Genomic DNA, 15,873 nt, shown 5'->3' with positions numbered 1-15,873 from the left:
GTTCTGGGACTGTCACTCCATTTATTTGGAAATTACTGAACTTGATTATTTTTGTGTTAATATTAATTTTTAAAATTTCACACCGTTAAATCTCCATTGAGTGATTTAATGTGATTAATTTCTTCAGAACCTTGCCCAACAAAATAAATGTTTTCTGCTCTTATTTTATAATCTCTGATCTTCCAGTGTCTTTTATGGTGAAAAGGCAGTCATAAAGTAGGCAGAGCGAAAACAATTCTTTAGTAGTTGTATCTTTGAATACACAAGTTTTACTTTTCTTAAGAAATCTCTTAAGAAACTTTTATGTACTACGATCAAATATAGGATCATGGCAAAAATTCAGAACATATGATAAAAACTGTGTTAACAGAGCAAGTCATAAAAAGAGTTTAGGAAAAAAATGCTGTTAAGTGAGTGCAAATCTGATGTGAAAAAATTTATTTAGTTTCATTTATTTTTAAAATTAAAAAAAATTTTTTTTTAGATGGAATCTTGCTCTGTCACCCAGGCTGGAGTGCAGTGGTGCAATCTTGGCTCACTGCAACCTCCGCCTCTGGAGTTCAAGCGATTCTTGTATCTCAGCCTCCTGAGTAGATGGGATTACAGGCATGTGCCACCATGCCCAGCTAATTTTTGTATTTTTTCAGTAGAGACAGGGTTTCAGCATGTTGGCCAGACTGGTCTTGAACTCCTGACCTCAAGTAATCCGCCCACCTCAGCCTCCCAAACTGTTGGGATTACAGGAGTGAGCCACCATGCCCTGCCAAATTTATTTAGTTTTAATTCCATCCTTTCATCCATCCATCCCTGCAGTCATTCAGCTTCTACCTTATATCAGATGCTGTGCTAGGTGTCAAGGATATGAAAATGATTCAGGCATGATGTGTGCCCCAGAGGTATATATCATCTAAAGGTGGACAGAGATGTGTTAAGAGGTGTTGTAGAAACACCATTTGTGCCCCACATCACATTCCTTTGGCAAGCTCTGACTTAGGCCACAGCTGCAGTAGATGGTAATGGTACATAGTGGTGGCTTCTTCTTGCTAGGGCACTTCGAGTTACTCAGCTTTTCTGCTTCAGGGCTTTCCCTGAAGCTACTTGATTGCCGTGTGTGTGTGTGTGTGTGTGTGTGTGTGTGTGTGTGTGTGTGTAATTTACACCCCAGGGTCGGGGAAACTAAGCCAATGAGGACAAGAGTTGGTATAAATGCCCCTGGTTCCTCATGTTTCAAAGGCCAATTCTAAGAAACACTCTACATGGTTCCTCAGCAGATCCCCCTGGGACTGAGCCTCGCTCACCCCGCAGTTGTAACCCGCTTAATAATTCAGCTTTTATTGTCTTTCCCTGTTACCTGTCTCATTCTCCACTCTCTCTCACTCTGGCTTCCTGGGAACATCATCCCAATTAATGATTTGTACCCAAATCTCTTGTCACTTGCACCCAAGGTCCTGCTTTTGGGCAGAACCCACTTATAAGATTAGTACTAGAAGAAATTTTTTTTTTTTTTTTCTCGAAACGGAGGCTTGCTTTGTCACCCAGGCTGGAGTGCAGTGTCCGGATCTCGGCTCACTGCCTCCCAGGTTCACACCATTCTCCTGCCTCAGCCTCCTGAGTATCTGGGACTACAGGCGCCCACCACCATACCTGGCTAATTTTTGTATTTTTTTAGTGGAGAAGGGGTTTCAGTGTGTTAGCCTGGATGGTCTCCAACTCCTGACCTTGTGATCCACCCACCTTGGCCTCCCAAAGTGCTGGGATTACAGGCGTGAGCCACCGCGCCAGGTCTTTTTTTTTTTTTTTTGAGACAGGGTCTCATCACCCAGGCTGGAATACAGTGGAGCAAACACAGCTCACTGCAACCTCCACCTCTAGGATGCAGGCAATCCTCCCACCTCAGCCTCACAAGTAGCTGGGAATACAGGCACAAGCCATCACGCCTAGCTAATTTTTGTATTTTTTTTTTTTATAGCGATGGGGTTTCACCATGTTGCCCAGGCTGGAAAATACTCTCTATAGATGATAAAGATATAAGCAGAGTTCTCTGATAATTAATTTCCGGGGTAAGAATTGCCAGGAAAGACCATAGGCCAATTGCAGGAGCCAGAGAAAGGGAGAAATTTGAAATTGATCATTGACAAATAAGATCTTCCAATTTATTTAACTATAGCTCAAGATGAGATATTAACCATAGCCACGGGGTAATATAGAGGAGGCTAATTTGCATATCTCTTGTTATTCGGATTAGTTATATCTGCCTGAGGCCTTCTGGGGCTTCTAGATGAGTCAGTCAGTCATTAACAAGTTGGAGTTAATGCCCAGTCCTAGGACTAAGCAGTTTTTAGAACAAAAAATAGGAACAGGTCTATGCTTTCACTTCTGAAACCATTTCTTGATCAGGGAGGATGCTTTTAAGCAGGAGAATGTCAAGGTGCCCAGGCTTGGCTTAGTGATAATGGTTGTGATGAGGGATGAAAGGACAGTTTGCTTGTGACACAGCATGGTGGCTTTTTACTGTCTTCTAACCAAGCTTCCAAAGGAACTTCTGCCAAATTACATGAGAGAAGGACTGAAAATTTAAAGGGAACATCAAAAGGAAAAGTTATGATTCATCAAAGCATTGTAAAAAACTAAAATAATAAAGGCCTCCCTGTGGAATACCAATTTTCTAGAAGAGCCTAATGTCTTGGCTAAGACCCCTGGAGAATATGAGGTATGAGCAGGTCCACGCTGGTGTTAATGGAGAGAACAATGTCTGCTCTCAGGTCCAGATCCTAAAACCATGCCAAGTGGCAGGCAGAACGATCAAGGTTCCTGAGGCCACAGATGGAGGGAAACCCCAGGGACTGGTCAGATGAAGGGAGGTGATGCAGTGGAGGCAGGCGAGAGAACTGGAGATTATGAGTATAATTATCCACATCTCTGTCACTGTTTCTCCCCAGTTATCTTGTAGTTGCACATTGGGGAAACATGAGTTAAAGCGGTGTGCTTAATAAGTAAACAAAATTGTGTCACTTCTCTAAAAACAAAAAAAACATGGAATTCTCTACTTGGGCAGAATAATAAAAGCCTACCATAGAATACGAAGACAATATAAAACCCCAAATATGAGGCCTTTATTTTGCATAATAATTCTTAAAATAACCCTCATATTTACTTCACTTTTCCAAATTCCCATTGTTTATATTTGTAAAATGAAGATAATGATACTTAACCTCCCAAAATTATGTTATACAAGAAAATATCTCTTTCACCTCCAGCATCTCAGCGCCTGACTTATGCCAAGTGTTCAAGAAATTTCAGCTGTTTCTACTCTCTCCTCGCATAAGGCAGGGAAGATAACAGCATTGTAAATAAACCTGATTTCTTTTTTTGAAAACTCTCAGCTTTAAAGCAGAAAGGGAGAACCAGGAAGTAACATTTCTTTCCTTAAAGGCTTCATAATCTGATTTGGGGGTATTTCTTTGGGGAGATCAGAAAGTGGGTTAGATTACCAGGATTATTTTCTCTCTTACAAGAGTCCCTTGAAGATTTATGGCTAATAGGCAATTTAAGAATTGTAAACTGTCTTTACTTTTATGAGGACTTTTGTGAAGTTGCATAGACATTAGGTGATAGCAAGTATGATTATAAAATTTAAGGTTCATGAACAAAATAAATATACCCAGATAAAAATAAATATACCCAGATAAAAATAAAAGTAGTCCTCTTTCTTAGTCTTCACATACATATAAAATTGAGTATTCAAAGTAGTCACAGGCCGGGCGCAGTGGCTCAAGCCTGTAATCCCAGCACTTTGGGAGGCCAAGACGGGCAGATCACGAGGTCAGGAGATTGAGATCACCCTGGCTAACACGGTGAAACCCCATCTCTACTAACAAGTACAAAAAACTAGCCAGGCAAGGTGGCGGGCACCTGTAGTCCCAGCTACTCGGGAGACTGAGGCAGGAGAATGGCGTAAACCTGGGAGGCGGAGCTTGCAGTGAGCTGAGATCTGGCCACTGCCCTCCAGCCTGGGCAACAGAGCGAGACTCCGTCTCAAAAAACAAAAAACAAAAAAAACAAAAAACAAAGTAGTCACAGGACTGTAATACTTACTTAAACTTACAGTGTGTTAAATATGATCACTGATAAATGCCTCCTTAATATTTAGGTGTATATGTATATAATCATGTACACACATATATGTAATAATGTCTATCTTATAAAATGAGAATAATTTCACCATAAAATTCTTATGGAGATCATTCTAGGAAATAAAAAGAGCTTTATAGTTAGTGCTATTTTGTGAATATTTGTGTCCCTTCCAAACAGATATGCTAAAACCCAATTTCCAGTGTAATAGTTTTAAGAGACGTGGATTTGGCCGGGCGCCGTGGCTCATGCCCGTAATCCCAGAACTTTGGGAGGCCGAGGCAGGTGGATTGCCTGAGCTTAGGAGTTCTCGACCAGCCTGGGCAACACAGTGAAACCCTGTCTCTACTAAAATACAAAAAATTAGCCAGGTGTGGCAGCATGGGCCTATAGTTCCAGCTACTTGGGAGACTGAGACAGGAGAATAACTTGAACCCAGGAGGCAGAGGTTTCAGTGAGCTGAGATTGTGCCACTGCACTCCAGCCAGGGTGACAGAGTGAGACTCCATCTCAATCAGTCAGTCAATCAATAAAAGAGATGTAGACTTTAAGAGGCAATGAGGTCATGAGGGCGGAGCTCTCATGAATGGAATTAGTGGCCTTAGAAAAGAGGCCTAAGGGAGCTTGTTCAACCCTTCCACCATATAAGGATGCAACAAGAAAGTGCCATCTATGAAGCAAAGAGCAAGCCCTCACCAGATGCTAAATGGGTTAGTGCCTTGGTTGTTGCGGGAAGTCAGGGACCCCAAATGGAGGGACCGGCTGAAGCCATGGCAAAAGAACATAAATTGTGAAGATTTCATGGGCATTTATTAGTTCCCCAAATTAATACTTTTATAATTTCTTACACCTGTCTTTACTGTAATCTCTGAACATAAATTGTGAAGATTTCATGGACACTTATCACTTCCCCAGTCAATACCCTTGTGATTTCCTATGTCTGTCTTTACTTTAATCTCTTAATCCCGTCACCTTCTTCATAAGATGGGGAGGATGAATGTCACCTCAGGACCCTGTGATGATTGTGTCAACTGCACAAATTGTTTATAGAGCATGTGTGTTTGAACAATATGAAATCTGGGGATCTTGAAAAAAGAACAGGATAACAGCGATGTTTGGGGAACAAGGGAGGTAACTTTGAACTGCCCACCAGTGAGCCGGATGGAACAGAGCCATATTTCTCCTCTTTCAAAAGCAAATGGGAGAAATATCACTGAATTCTTTTTCTCAGCAAGGAACATCCCCCGAGAAAGAGAATGCGCCCCTGAGGGCAGGCCTATGAACGGCCCCCTTAGAAGCGAGCAGTCTTTTATGGTTGAAGCTGAAGGGATGAAATAAGCCCCGGTCTCCTGTAGTGCTCGCTCCCAGGCTTATTAGGATGAGGAAAATTCCTGCCTAATAAATTTTGGTCAGACAGGTTGTCTGCTCTCAAACCATGTTTCCTGATGAGATGTTATCAATGACAAGTGCCCAAAACTGCATTAGCAATTTTAATTTCACCCCATCCTGTGGTCCTGTGATCTTGCCCTGCCTCCACTTGCTTTGTGATATTTTATTACCTTGTAAAGTATGTGATCTCTGGGACCCATACCCTATTTGTGCACTCCCTCCCCTTATGAAAATTGCTAATAAAAACTTGCTGGTTTTACGGCTCGGAGAACATCACAGATCCTGCTGACATGTGATATCTCCCCCGGACACTCAGCTTTAAATTTCTCTCTCTTGTGCTCTTTCCCTTTATTTCTCAAACCAGCCGAGACACTTAGGAAATGGAAAAGAACTCACGTAACCATCAGGAGTGGGTTCTCCCGATACTTGGTCTTGAACTTTGCACTCTCCAGAACTGTGAGAAATACGTTTATGCTTATGAACTACCCATCTAAGGTATTTTTTAATAGCAGCTGAATGTGCCAAGAGAGTTAGTTTTTGCATTTCATTGACCCATACCATTTGAAATGCTTCCATGGTGTTTCTATGAAATCATCATTTAGAATTCAGAATTTCTGTCCCGGAGTTATTATCATAACTGCACAATTCTGTTTGTATTGATTACCACAATGGTTGCTCTCTTGGCCAGGCATAGTGTCTCATACCTGTAATCCCATGCTTTAAGAGGCCCAGGTGGGAGCATTTCTTGAGGCTGAGAGCTCCAGACCAGCCAGGGCAACATAAAAAGATCCTATCTCTACAAAATTATTTTAAAAAGTTAGCCAAGCATGGCGGTGGGTGCCTGTAGTCCTAGCTACTTGGCAGGCGGAGGCAGGAGGATTACTTGAGTCCAGGAGTTTGAGGCCACAGTGAGCTGTGATTTTGCCACTGCACTCTAGGCTGGGCAAGAGACTGAGACCGTGTCTCTAAAAAATAAATAAAATAGTTGCTCTTAACCTTATCTTTAAGCTTATTCTGACCAAAGATTTTAAGTGGCAATCCCTTTTATAAGCAAAGGTGCAATTATTTATTCAGCACCTAATATGAGTAGGATGCTGATATGGTTTGAATTTGTGTCCCTGCCCAAATCTCATGTTGGATTTTAATTCCTAGTGTTGGAGGAGCCCTGGTGGGAGGTAATTGGATCATGGGGGCTGACTTCCCCCTTTCTGTTCTTTTGATAGTGAGTTCTAATGAGTCCTGGTTGTTTAAAAGTGTGTAGCATCTCCCCCTTCTCGCTCTGCCTCCTGCTCCAGCCATGTAGGATGTACCTGCTTCCCTTTCACCTTTCACCATGATTGTAAGTTTCCTGAGGCCTCCCCAATCATGGACCAATTAAATCTTTTTTCTTTATAAAGTATCCAGTCTCAGGTAGTTCTTTATAGCAATGTGAGAACAGAGGAATACAGAAGCTATGCCAAAAAAATGAAATTTCTTCCTGCCTTCAGAAGCTCATATAATGGAGATAGAGAGACAGATGCATTCATTCATTCATTCACAAATATTTATGGAGAGCTCACCATAATCACTGGCATGTAGTAATAACTTTATATCCATAGGAGATGGGTCTACTATGAATTCTATAACAAATTGTTTTGTATACTATAGGGACAGGAGAGACAAATTTGGATTATGGATATCTAGTAAGAATTTCTATAGCATGTATCATTTGAAATTGGCCATGAGGCATTGACTGGACTTTGACATGTGGAAATTGAGTGACAGAAGGGCATTCTTGGTAGAGGAGATTATGTGCACGTATACGTAAACTGAGACTAAAAAATATATCTATTTTTGTTATGTCTATTGTGTTCCTGTGATATAGAATACTTTAATACAATGAATCATAAAGGAATGCCACTATGATTCCTTTGTAATTAGTTGGGGTATACTCAGACCACTCATTCTCTTGAACAACATATAATCACATGGGAAAGGGTGGGTTACTGTAGACAGCTGGTTGGACTGGGCTTGGCTTAGGCAGTGAGCTTGGAAGGCAGCCAGCTGGATAATGGGTGGTGGTGTGCATCTACCGCTTGCTAGTGGTCAACCCATTACATCGAAGATAACTGATAAATATACGAAAGCACCTGCGGAGAAAGGAGAGCACCTCTTCTCTTGCTACCTTTTCTCCTGACGTCTCTCCCACAGTGAATGTGAGATGGTGAAAGCGCCTCTATTTTGTGCTCTCTCACATATGTGCTTGTGTGCAAGCTTTTCGCCCCAACGGGTGTGCTCTTTTGTCCTTTCCATGCTTTATGCTGATAGCAGTATCATCAGGCCTTCAAGGCCCGAGTAAAATCCTTCCTTTTCTCTGAAGCTTCCACAGCCCACTCCAGGCACAACCACCCCACTCCCCTCTGAATGCCTCTACTGTGCCTATTGCCTTTGCTCATCTTAAACGGCTTTTGCACTTTTTAACCTTTTTTTAGTTATTCTTTAACTAATGTCTTGAGTTCTTAATTGTCCCTTAATCATAATAGTTACCATTTATTGAGCATCCTCTAATCTAAGTCTCATAATTCTAGGAGGGGCTATTATTATCCCTATTTGATTGATTGATTCATTCATTCAATAGTTTTGAGCTCCTATTCTTATGTCTTAGCCATTGAGATCTCTGTGATCAAAACTGACAAAAATTCTTATCCTCAAGGAGCTTATATTCTATTGGGAGCAGAGTATGTCAAGTGGTGCAAGGCATTTTAGAGCAAAATACAGCAGTGAAGGAGGAAGTGCTAGAGAGTAGAGGGCTAATATTTTTTAAAGGGAGGTTAGGAAGGGCCTTACTGAGAAAGTAACAGTTGAGCAAAGACTTGTAGGAGATGAGAGAATGTGTGAGCCACTCAGTCAGAGGCGGGAACTGCACCCAGGCAGAGGAAACAGAAGGAAAAAAGCTCTGTGGTGGGAGCATGCCTGGGGGACATGTGAAATGTTTCAGGCCCCCTGGCCTCCTCACCAAGATAATGTGAAGGAGAGGAATAGGAAATAAAGTTAGAGCGGCAATAGGGGCCGGAATCCATAGGGACTTGCAAGGCCCAATCTTTTACCCTGATACAGCTGGGAAATTATTAGAGGGCTTTGAGTGGATGAGGGCCATGCTCTCATTTACTTTTTTCTGTTTTTTTTGTTTTTTGTTTTTTTTTTTTGGGACGGAGTTTTGCTCTTGTTGCCCAGGCTGGAGTGCAACGGCACGATCTCGGCTCACCGTAACCTCTGCCTCCTGGGTTCAAGTGATTCTCCAGCCTCAGCCTCCCAAGGTGCCACCACACCTGGCTAATTTTGTATTTTTAGTAGAGATGGGGTTTCTCCATGTTGGTCAGGCTGGTCTCGAACTCCCGACCTCTGGTGATCATCTGCCCACCTAGGCATCCCAAAGTGCTGGGATTACAGGCGTGAGCCACCACGCCCGGCCTCACTAACATTTTAAAATAATCAGTTTTGTAATCTCAAAAAAAAAAAAAATCAGTTTGGCACTGCGTGGAGAATAAATTGTAGGAGGACAAGGGTGGAGGCAGGGAGGCTAGTTAAGAGACTATGGCAGTGATCCAGGTGAGAGAGGTTGATGGCTTGAATTAGTGTGGTAATGAAGGAGGTGAGAGGAACGTGAGGATTAGGGAGGATAAGCAATTTGCCTGAAGAGTTGCGCAACCCAGAACGCAGCACATCAGAAATCTGAACCCAGGCTGGCCTTCCTGCAAAGGCCCTGGTGCTTCTTTGTGCTTGTGTGATTTCGCCAACTTGGTTAGAAGATAGAGAAAGGACTGAATGCAGCGTTGCTACTTGCTCGACCCTGAGAGTGAATGTCTCCTTAAAATTGGTGCCCTAGAAGCCTCTGTGGCCTCACCCTCATCCTGGTTCCAGGACTAAGCCTCTATATTTCAGGTTTCTTCTAGTGTCAAGGTCAGAACCCTACCCCAGAGATGTTCCATAGCAGTTTGTGAATTGATTGGGAGGCGGCAGTGGAGTTGCTGTTGGGCCCCAAGTGCATATGCTGTGATAATGTGGGAGAACTGAGGGAGTCCTGTGGAGACAGGCAGACTGCCTTGATCCCTCGAGGAAAGCCACAGTACTTGACTTTGTGCTGTTGGCATAGCCCGACAGTCTTTAACTCCAAAATACCCTTAGTTCAGTCTGGTTCATTCGACAAATAAACAAAGTTATAACTGTTTTACCAGCCACTGTGATAAGGACTGGGAATAATGAAAGCCAACAATCATAATAAAATAAAACATAATCTGTCCTTGAGGAATTCTCAGTTTAGAGCCATGACCACAATACATAAATTTTAAGTTGACACGCACTTGCAACTGAAACAAAGGTTTTGTGCAGCTTCTGTTTATTGTGTGCCACATACTTGGATATTTTCTGTTCTCTTTTAAAATGTGCTGGTCATAGCCTTCTAAATTGAGTTTATGACCCACTAGTGGGTTGCACTATAAGACCTAAAATTTGAAAAAAAAAAAAAAAGAAGAGGAAGCAGATACATAAATAAATGCATGTAGAGAGCCAGTGGGGGAAAGGTACAGCTGAAAGCATACCTTTTTTGCTCTTGTTGCCCAGGCTGGAGTGCAATGGCACGATCTCGGCTCACCATAACCTCTTCCTCCCAGGTTCAAGTGATTCTCCTGCCTCAGCCTCCCAAGTAGCTAGGATTACAGGCAGGCGCCACCACACCTGGCTAATGTGAGGCTAATGAGGCCATGTGAGGAAGGACCGTGAGTGATACGATACTGAATTTAGTGTTTCTCCTATAGCTGACAAGGAGATCATGAAAGTTTTTAGGCAAAGGAGTACTTAATAAAGGCGTTGAAGAAGATAGCATTTGCAGTGAGGGAAGAGTCATTCAAATAGTATTTTAGTAATGGAAGCAAAGATGTTAAGCCTCAAATGGAAGCTATAGCATTTATTCACTCATGCACTAATTATGTGCCAACACCATGTCAGATGCTGGAGTGACAATGTTGAAAAACATACAAACCCTGCCTTCAAGGTACTATGGCCAATTGGAAGATATATGATGATGACATCAATTATAGGACAGAGTAACACACATTCTGAGAGTATTGCAGAATTTGGTGAAGAGGAAGAGTGGAAAAATCTGCTTTTTCCCTTTATTAATAGTAAACTTTGACTCCAAAACCAAATACAGTTGGTTTGTATATTCCTTTTTAAAAAGAATACTGTCTCTATGCTATTTACATAGTTAAAAGTTGGGCATAACTGAGGGTCTTCACTCAGGACAAGTCAAATGACATTCACTTTCTTTTCATCAACACCCTTTGCATTTTTCACTTGGTTCTGCTGCTTGGAAGTCTCTTGGCACACCAGGAAACTGAGTGTGTGTCCCTTTTCTTTCTTCTACTTTCCACACGCCAGGTGGACAGGTGGTTCCTGACTTGCAATGGTTTGATATATGATTTTTCAACTATACAATGGGTTTATTGGGGTATTAAATGCATCTTCACCTTATGATGGGGATTATCAGGGTATAGCTCCATTGTAAATCAAGAAGCATCTGTATTAGATTTTGTCTGCTGTAACAAATTACTACCAATTTAGCATCTTAATACAAAAATTTGGTTTTTTTCTTTTTCTAACAAAATAATCTGTACAACTAAGAAATTTATTTTTTTTTACAACTCTGTAGGTCATAAGTTCAGCATGAATTTCAACAGTCTAAAATCAAAGTGTCAGCAAGGCTAGGTTCCTTTCTGGAGGCTCAAGGGAAAAATCTATTTTCTTGTACATTGATCATTGGCAGAATTTTGTTCCTTGAGTCTGTAAGACTGAAATCTCCATTTCCTTGTTGGCGGTCAGCTGAGGGTTCTTTCCAGCTTCTAGAAGCCACTCACACGCCCTAGTTCATGAACCCCTTCCTCAATCTTCAAAGTCAGCAACTCTTCTGCCTTCCTCTTCCACTTTTAAGGACTCGTGATTACACTGGGCCTACTTGAATAATCCAGGATAATCCCCTCCTCTCAAGGTTCTTAACCTTAATTACACCTGCAAAGTATCTTTTGCCATGTAAGATAACATATTTACAGATTCTAGGGATTATAGCATGGACATCTTTGGGGGAGGGGGGGATTATTTGGCCTGCCACACAATGCCTGCATCTCCTCTGTTATCTCCTGAAAATGTAGCCAGTGGCAGAATAGGGAGCCAGATAGGCTGGTGCTGGGGCATTGAGGGTATCAGCTGACACAGCAGCGAATCTAGAGACTAGACCCACTGCAAGAGATGAGGGATTTCAGTTCTAACCCATCAGCAAACTCAGAATCCAGTGAACCTTTTGAGGCAAGAAACGTAAACATCTAACTTGGCATTTTCCTAGCATTCCCCAGCTATAAGGTAGGCAGTTTAGAAAACAAGGAATTCAGACTCTAGACCCTGCTTAATAGGTTCACCAGTGAAATGTGTCAGACTGAGTAGAAGCAGCATGATGATGGTGTGAGGCACACTCTGAGGGAAAAAGAAATAGGGTTAGGGAGGAGTGAGCCACTGTCCCAGATTAATAGAATGTTAGAACTGTCCAAAGGATCTGAGATATCATTTAGCCATGTTCTAGGCCTTGTAGGAAGTTTTCTGGAGCAGGCCTTACCCTTGTATCTGGTTTACTGCTTTATCCACAACATCACTGTTTTAGTTGCTCAAGAAATACTTGAATGATGTACTAGAGTAGAAACTCTGGTTAGAAAGGTGAGTTGACATGATCAAGATCAAACCGTTGGTTTGCAGGAGAGGGGGCATAGACTGGTTTTGTTCTACTAAATTTAGGAGGTAGCTTCCGTAATATGAACTCCTGCACCAAATGAGGCTTCTTGTGTACTTTCTGTCTACCTTGCACATAGCATTTCTTCCTTCTACATGAAATTATTCATATGGAATAATTCATTTAATAACCTATTCATTTAATGTCTAAAACATGAGTCAAGAGACCTGAGTTCTGTTCCACATTTCCCCATTCACTTCCTTGGTGTCTGAGACAAATTACTTAACCTGTCCAAACTCGTTTCTTCAATCACGAGACAGGCTGAGGTTCCTTCTCAGCTCTCACATTCTATAATTCTAAATTTCATGGAGGCTAATAAATTAATAAGCTCCCTGCTATGGTTTGGGTATGGCTTTGGACCTGCAAAGTGTCATGTTGAAATATGAGTCCCAGTGCTGGAGTTGGGGCCTGATGGGAGGTGTTTGGGCCATATGAGTGAATTCCTCACAAATGGCTTGGTGCTATTCTCCTGAGAGTGAATTATCACCCTTGAGAACAGGTTGTTGAAAAAAGCCTAGCATCATCTTCTCCCTTTCTCTCCCCTGATGCCCCATCTTGCACTCTAGCCATGTGATCTCTGCACGAAGGCTCCCCTTTGCCTTCTGCCATGAGTGGAAGCAGCATAAGGCCCTCATCTGAAGCTGATAGCCTGCAGAACCATGAATCAAATAAACCTCTTTTCTTCATACATTATCCAGCCTCCCGTATTCCTTTATAGCAACACAAACAGATTAAGACCCTTACCCATGGACCATATGTCTGCATGTCCTCATATTAGTGTTCCCAAAGTGTGGTCATCTAAAGTGTGGTTCCCTAAGTGTGGTGACTACCATCTAAATCATCTGAGGTCGGCCATGCATGGTGGCTCATGCCTGTAATCCCAGCACTTTGGGAGGCAGAGGCGGCCTGGATCATTTGAGGTCAGGAGTTCAAGACCAGCCTGGCCAACATAGTGAAACCCTGTCTCTACTAAAAATACAAAAATTAGCCGGGTGTGGTAGTGCATGCCTGTAATCCCAACTATTCGGGAGGCTGAGGCAGGAGAATTGCTTAAACCAGGGAGGTGGAGGTTGTAGTGAGCCAAGATTGTGCCACAGCACTCCAGCCTGGGTGACAGAGTAAGACTTGGTCTAAAAAAAAAAAAAAAAAATCACCTGAGATCCTTTACATATGCTGATTTTTGCAGTTGTTAAGAATAATGAATTAGATGTATGGTTTCCATTAGGCCATGCTTCCTTTTTCACTCTATGGGCATGCTACACATAAAAAGTGGTAATATTTTTATGCGTATGTGGCATACTAGGGGAAGAAACCTTAAGATTGTTTGTCTGCCAATGCACATCTTGCTGAGAAACTCTGCCATAAGTATTGAGAAAAACAGCTGCAGAAAAATATGCATATCTCACTTTTTCAAGACAATGCCAAAGCTCAGTATTAGAGTGCATGCATATCTGCATGGATATGTATTATGTTTTTATACAATTACATGTTATTTTATGTAAGTATAGATATACACTATTATAAGAATATTTAAAGAAATGTACTAGGTTGTTAATGTAGGGGAAGAGAAGAGGGAATACAAGGAATAAAAAAATTTTTAAGTGAAAAATTCAATATGTATGTCATGACTCCATTTATACATTTATGTAAAATAATGTATAGAGATGTAAAAAATAAAAAATGCAGATCCAGAGCCCCTATCTCAGATCCTTTCAAGCGGAATCTTAGGAGGTATGGTGACGTGGATGTCTGCATCTTCAACAGGTATTCCAAATTATTCTATAACAGTAAAGTCTGCAAACCTTTGCGTTAGGTGCAAATATCATTAGCTGTAAACACAACATAGTTGGAAATTTCCATTCTGCAATGCAGGCTCAGTTGATCCTCATTGTCTTGGAACATAGTAGATGCATAAAAAATAGTGCTGATTATTTTGAGTCATTTGGAGGACAGGTGGAGGGAGTGAGGGCAAAAGTGGTGAGAGGAGCAGATGAGCTGGGCAAGGACATCCTTGCTTGGGAGAAAAGAGGCAAAGCGTGTAAGAACATACTGAGCCTCCTTGCCACTTTTGACATTCAACCAATATTTCTTAGGCACTACGTATATATGCAGGACACTTTTCTGTATCTTGTTTATGTTAATTCTTAAATAATCCTTTACAGACTCAGAGAGGTGAAAAGAATAGCACAGGTAGTATCAGAATTGGGATTAAAACCTGACACATACACTGAGCAGCAAGTTAAAACCGGGCACTGGGCAGCTGAGGATGCGATGGTGAGTACAATAGACTGCTTGCACTTTTTGATATCTAGAATCTTACAACTCTGCTGTGATCCTCCTTGTCTGCTGTCATTTACTAGTTGACATCTTCGTTGACTACCTAGAAGCAGCTGCTTCGACATCTATTCCAACCTAGATCCCGTCAAAGGGAGATTACAACAAATGTGCTTTTTGTCTGTCATCTCTAGCTAGTGTTTCACAGTGGGGGAAGTATCATTTCCTAGGTGACTTTGCATAGAGCAAGCTCCCCAAAGGCCAAGGAATACTCAATCTAGATTCTTCCAACCCTCCGGTACCCACCAAGTCAGAAGAATTCTGGCTTCCTGTAGCTTCATCTAAGTGCTTTTCTGTTAGGGCAGAAGGAAAAGTGAGGAAAGCGATGCTCTTTCAATAAGTTTGGTGGTGGGGCGGGGTGGGGGGAAGGAATGGTACTGATTTTTTTTTTTGAGACGGAGTCTCGCTCTGTCTTCCAGGCTGGAATGCAGTGGCCCGATCTCGGCTCACTACAACCTCCGCCTCCCGGGTTCAAGCGATTCTCCTGCCTCAGCCTCCTGAGTAGCTGGGACTACGGGCGTCCGCCACCACCCCCGGATAATTTTTGTATTTTTAGTAGAGACGGGGTTTCATCATATTGGCCAGGCTGGTCTCGAACTCCTGACCTTGTGATCCGCCCGCCTCGGCCTCCCAAAGTGCTGGGATTACAGGCGTCAGCCACCGCGCCCGGCCAGTACAAATGAATTTCTTAACACATCTTTTGATCATCTCGTCCTTGGTGTTGGAAAAGACTAGGGAAAATCCAAAAGTGTCTATTTGGTGCCCAAATGCTAGAGTTAATACTCGAGGGCCTTGATCTCTGGCCTCTTACCATCCCTCTCCCATTATTTCTGAAGAAGTAGCCATTTTGCAGATTCCGGAGGATGGCAGCCAGGGCCGGCCCTTCGGACTGAATCTCATCTCATTCTCCAGGCTCCTTGGATCAAGCTGGGACCGGCAGCGCCAAGGCTGCTCTCCGTGATTTAGCAGCAACTTAGAGTCAGAGAGACCGGAAGATGGGAGGCCGGGATTCTCAGGTGGGGTCACGAGTGCTCAAAAACCCGTAGCAGCGGCCGCGTCCCCGCCCCGGGGAGGTGATCTGCGGCTGGCGGTGCAGTGGCCTCTCCAGTGCCCGCGTCCGATGGTCTAGCGCCACTGCTCCCGGGGTGCGCGACCCGCGACTCGGGCTGCCTCCCCCAACCTGGCAAGTGTGCGTCCTTCCCACAAAA

The 15,873-nt window shown here is 42.7% G+C and overlaps 1 protein-coding gene across 1 annotated transcript in view; it reads left to right on the top strand.

The window, feature by feature from the left end:
* Window positions 1–15,469: 15,469 nt before the first annotated feature.
* The window catches only part of LOC105475099 (secretory carrier membrane protein 1), a 121,229-nt gene continuing 120,825 nt past the window's right edge, over window positions 15,470–15,873 (top strand). The window contains exon 1 of the mRNA XM_071098783.1: window positions 15,470–15,681. Within this exon, the coding sequence (XP_070954884.1) occupies window positions 15,661–15,681 (21 nt within the window). The 5' untranslated portion in view covers window positions 15,470–15,660. The remainder of the gene's footprint in view (window positions 15,682–15,873) is intronic.

The sequence above is a fragment of the Macaca nemestrina genome, chromosome 6 (genome assembly GCF_043159975.1).
Source record: "Macaca nemestrina isolate mMacNem1 chromosome 6, mMacNem.hap1, whole genome shotgun sequence".
In the NCBI taxonomy this organism is placed as follows: Eukaryota; Metazoa; Chordata; class Mammalia; order Primates; family Cercopithecidae; genus Macaca; species Macaca nemestrina.
This window is presented reverse-complemented; position numbering and strand designations above follow the sequence as displayed.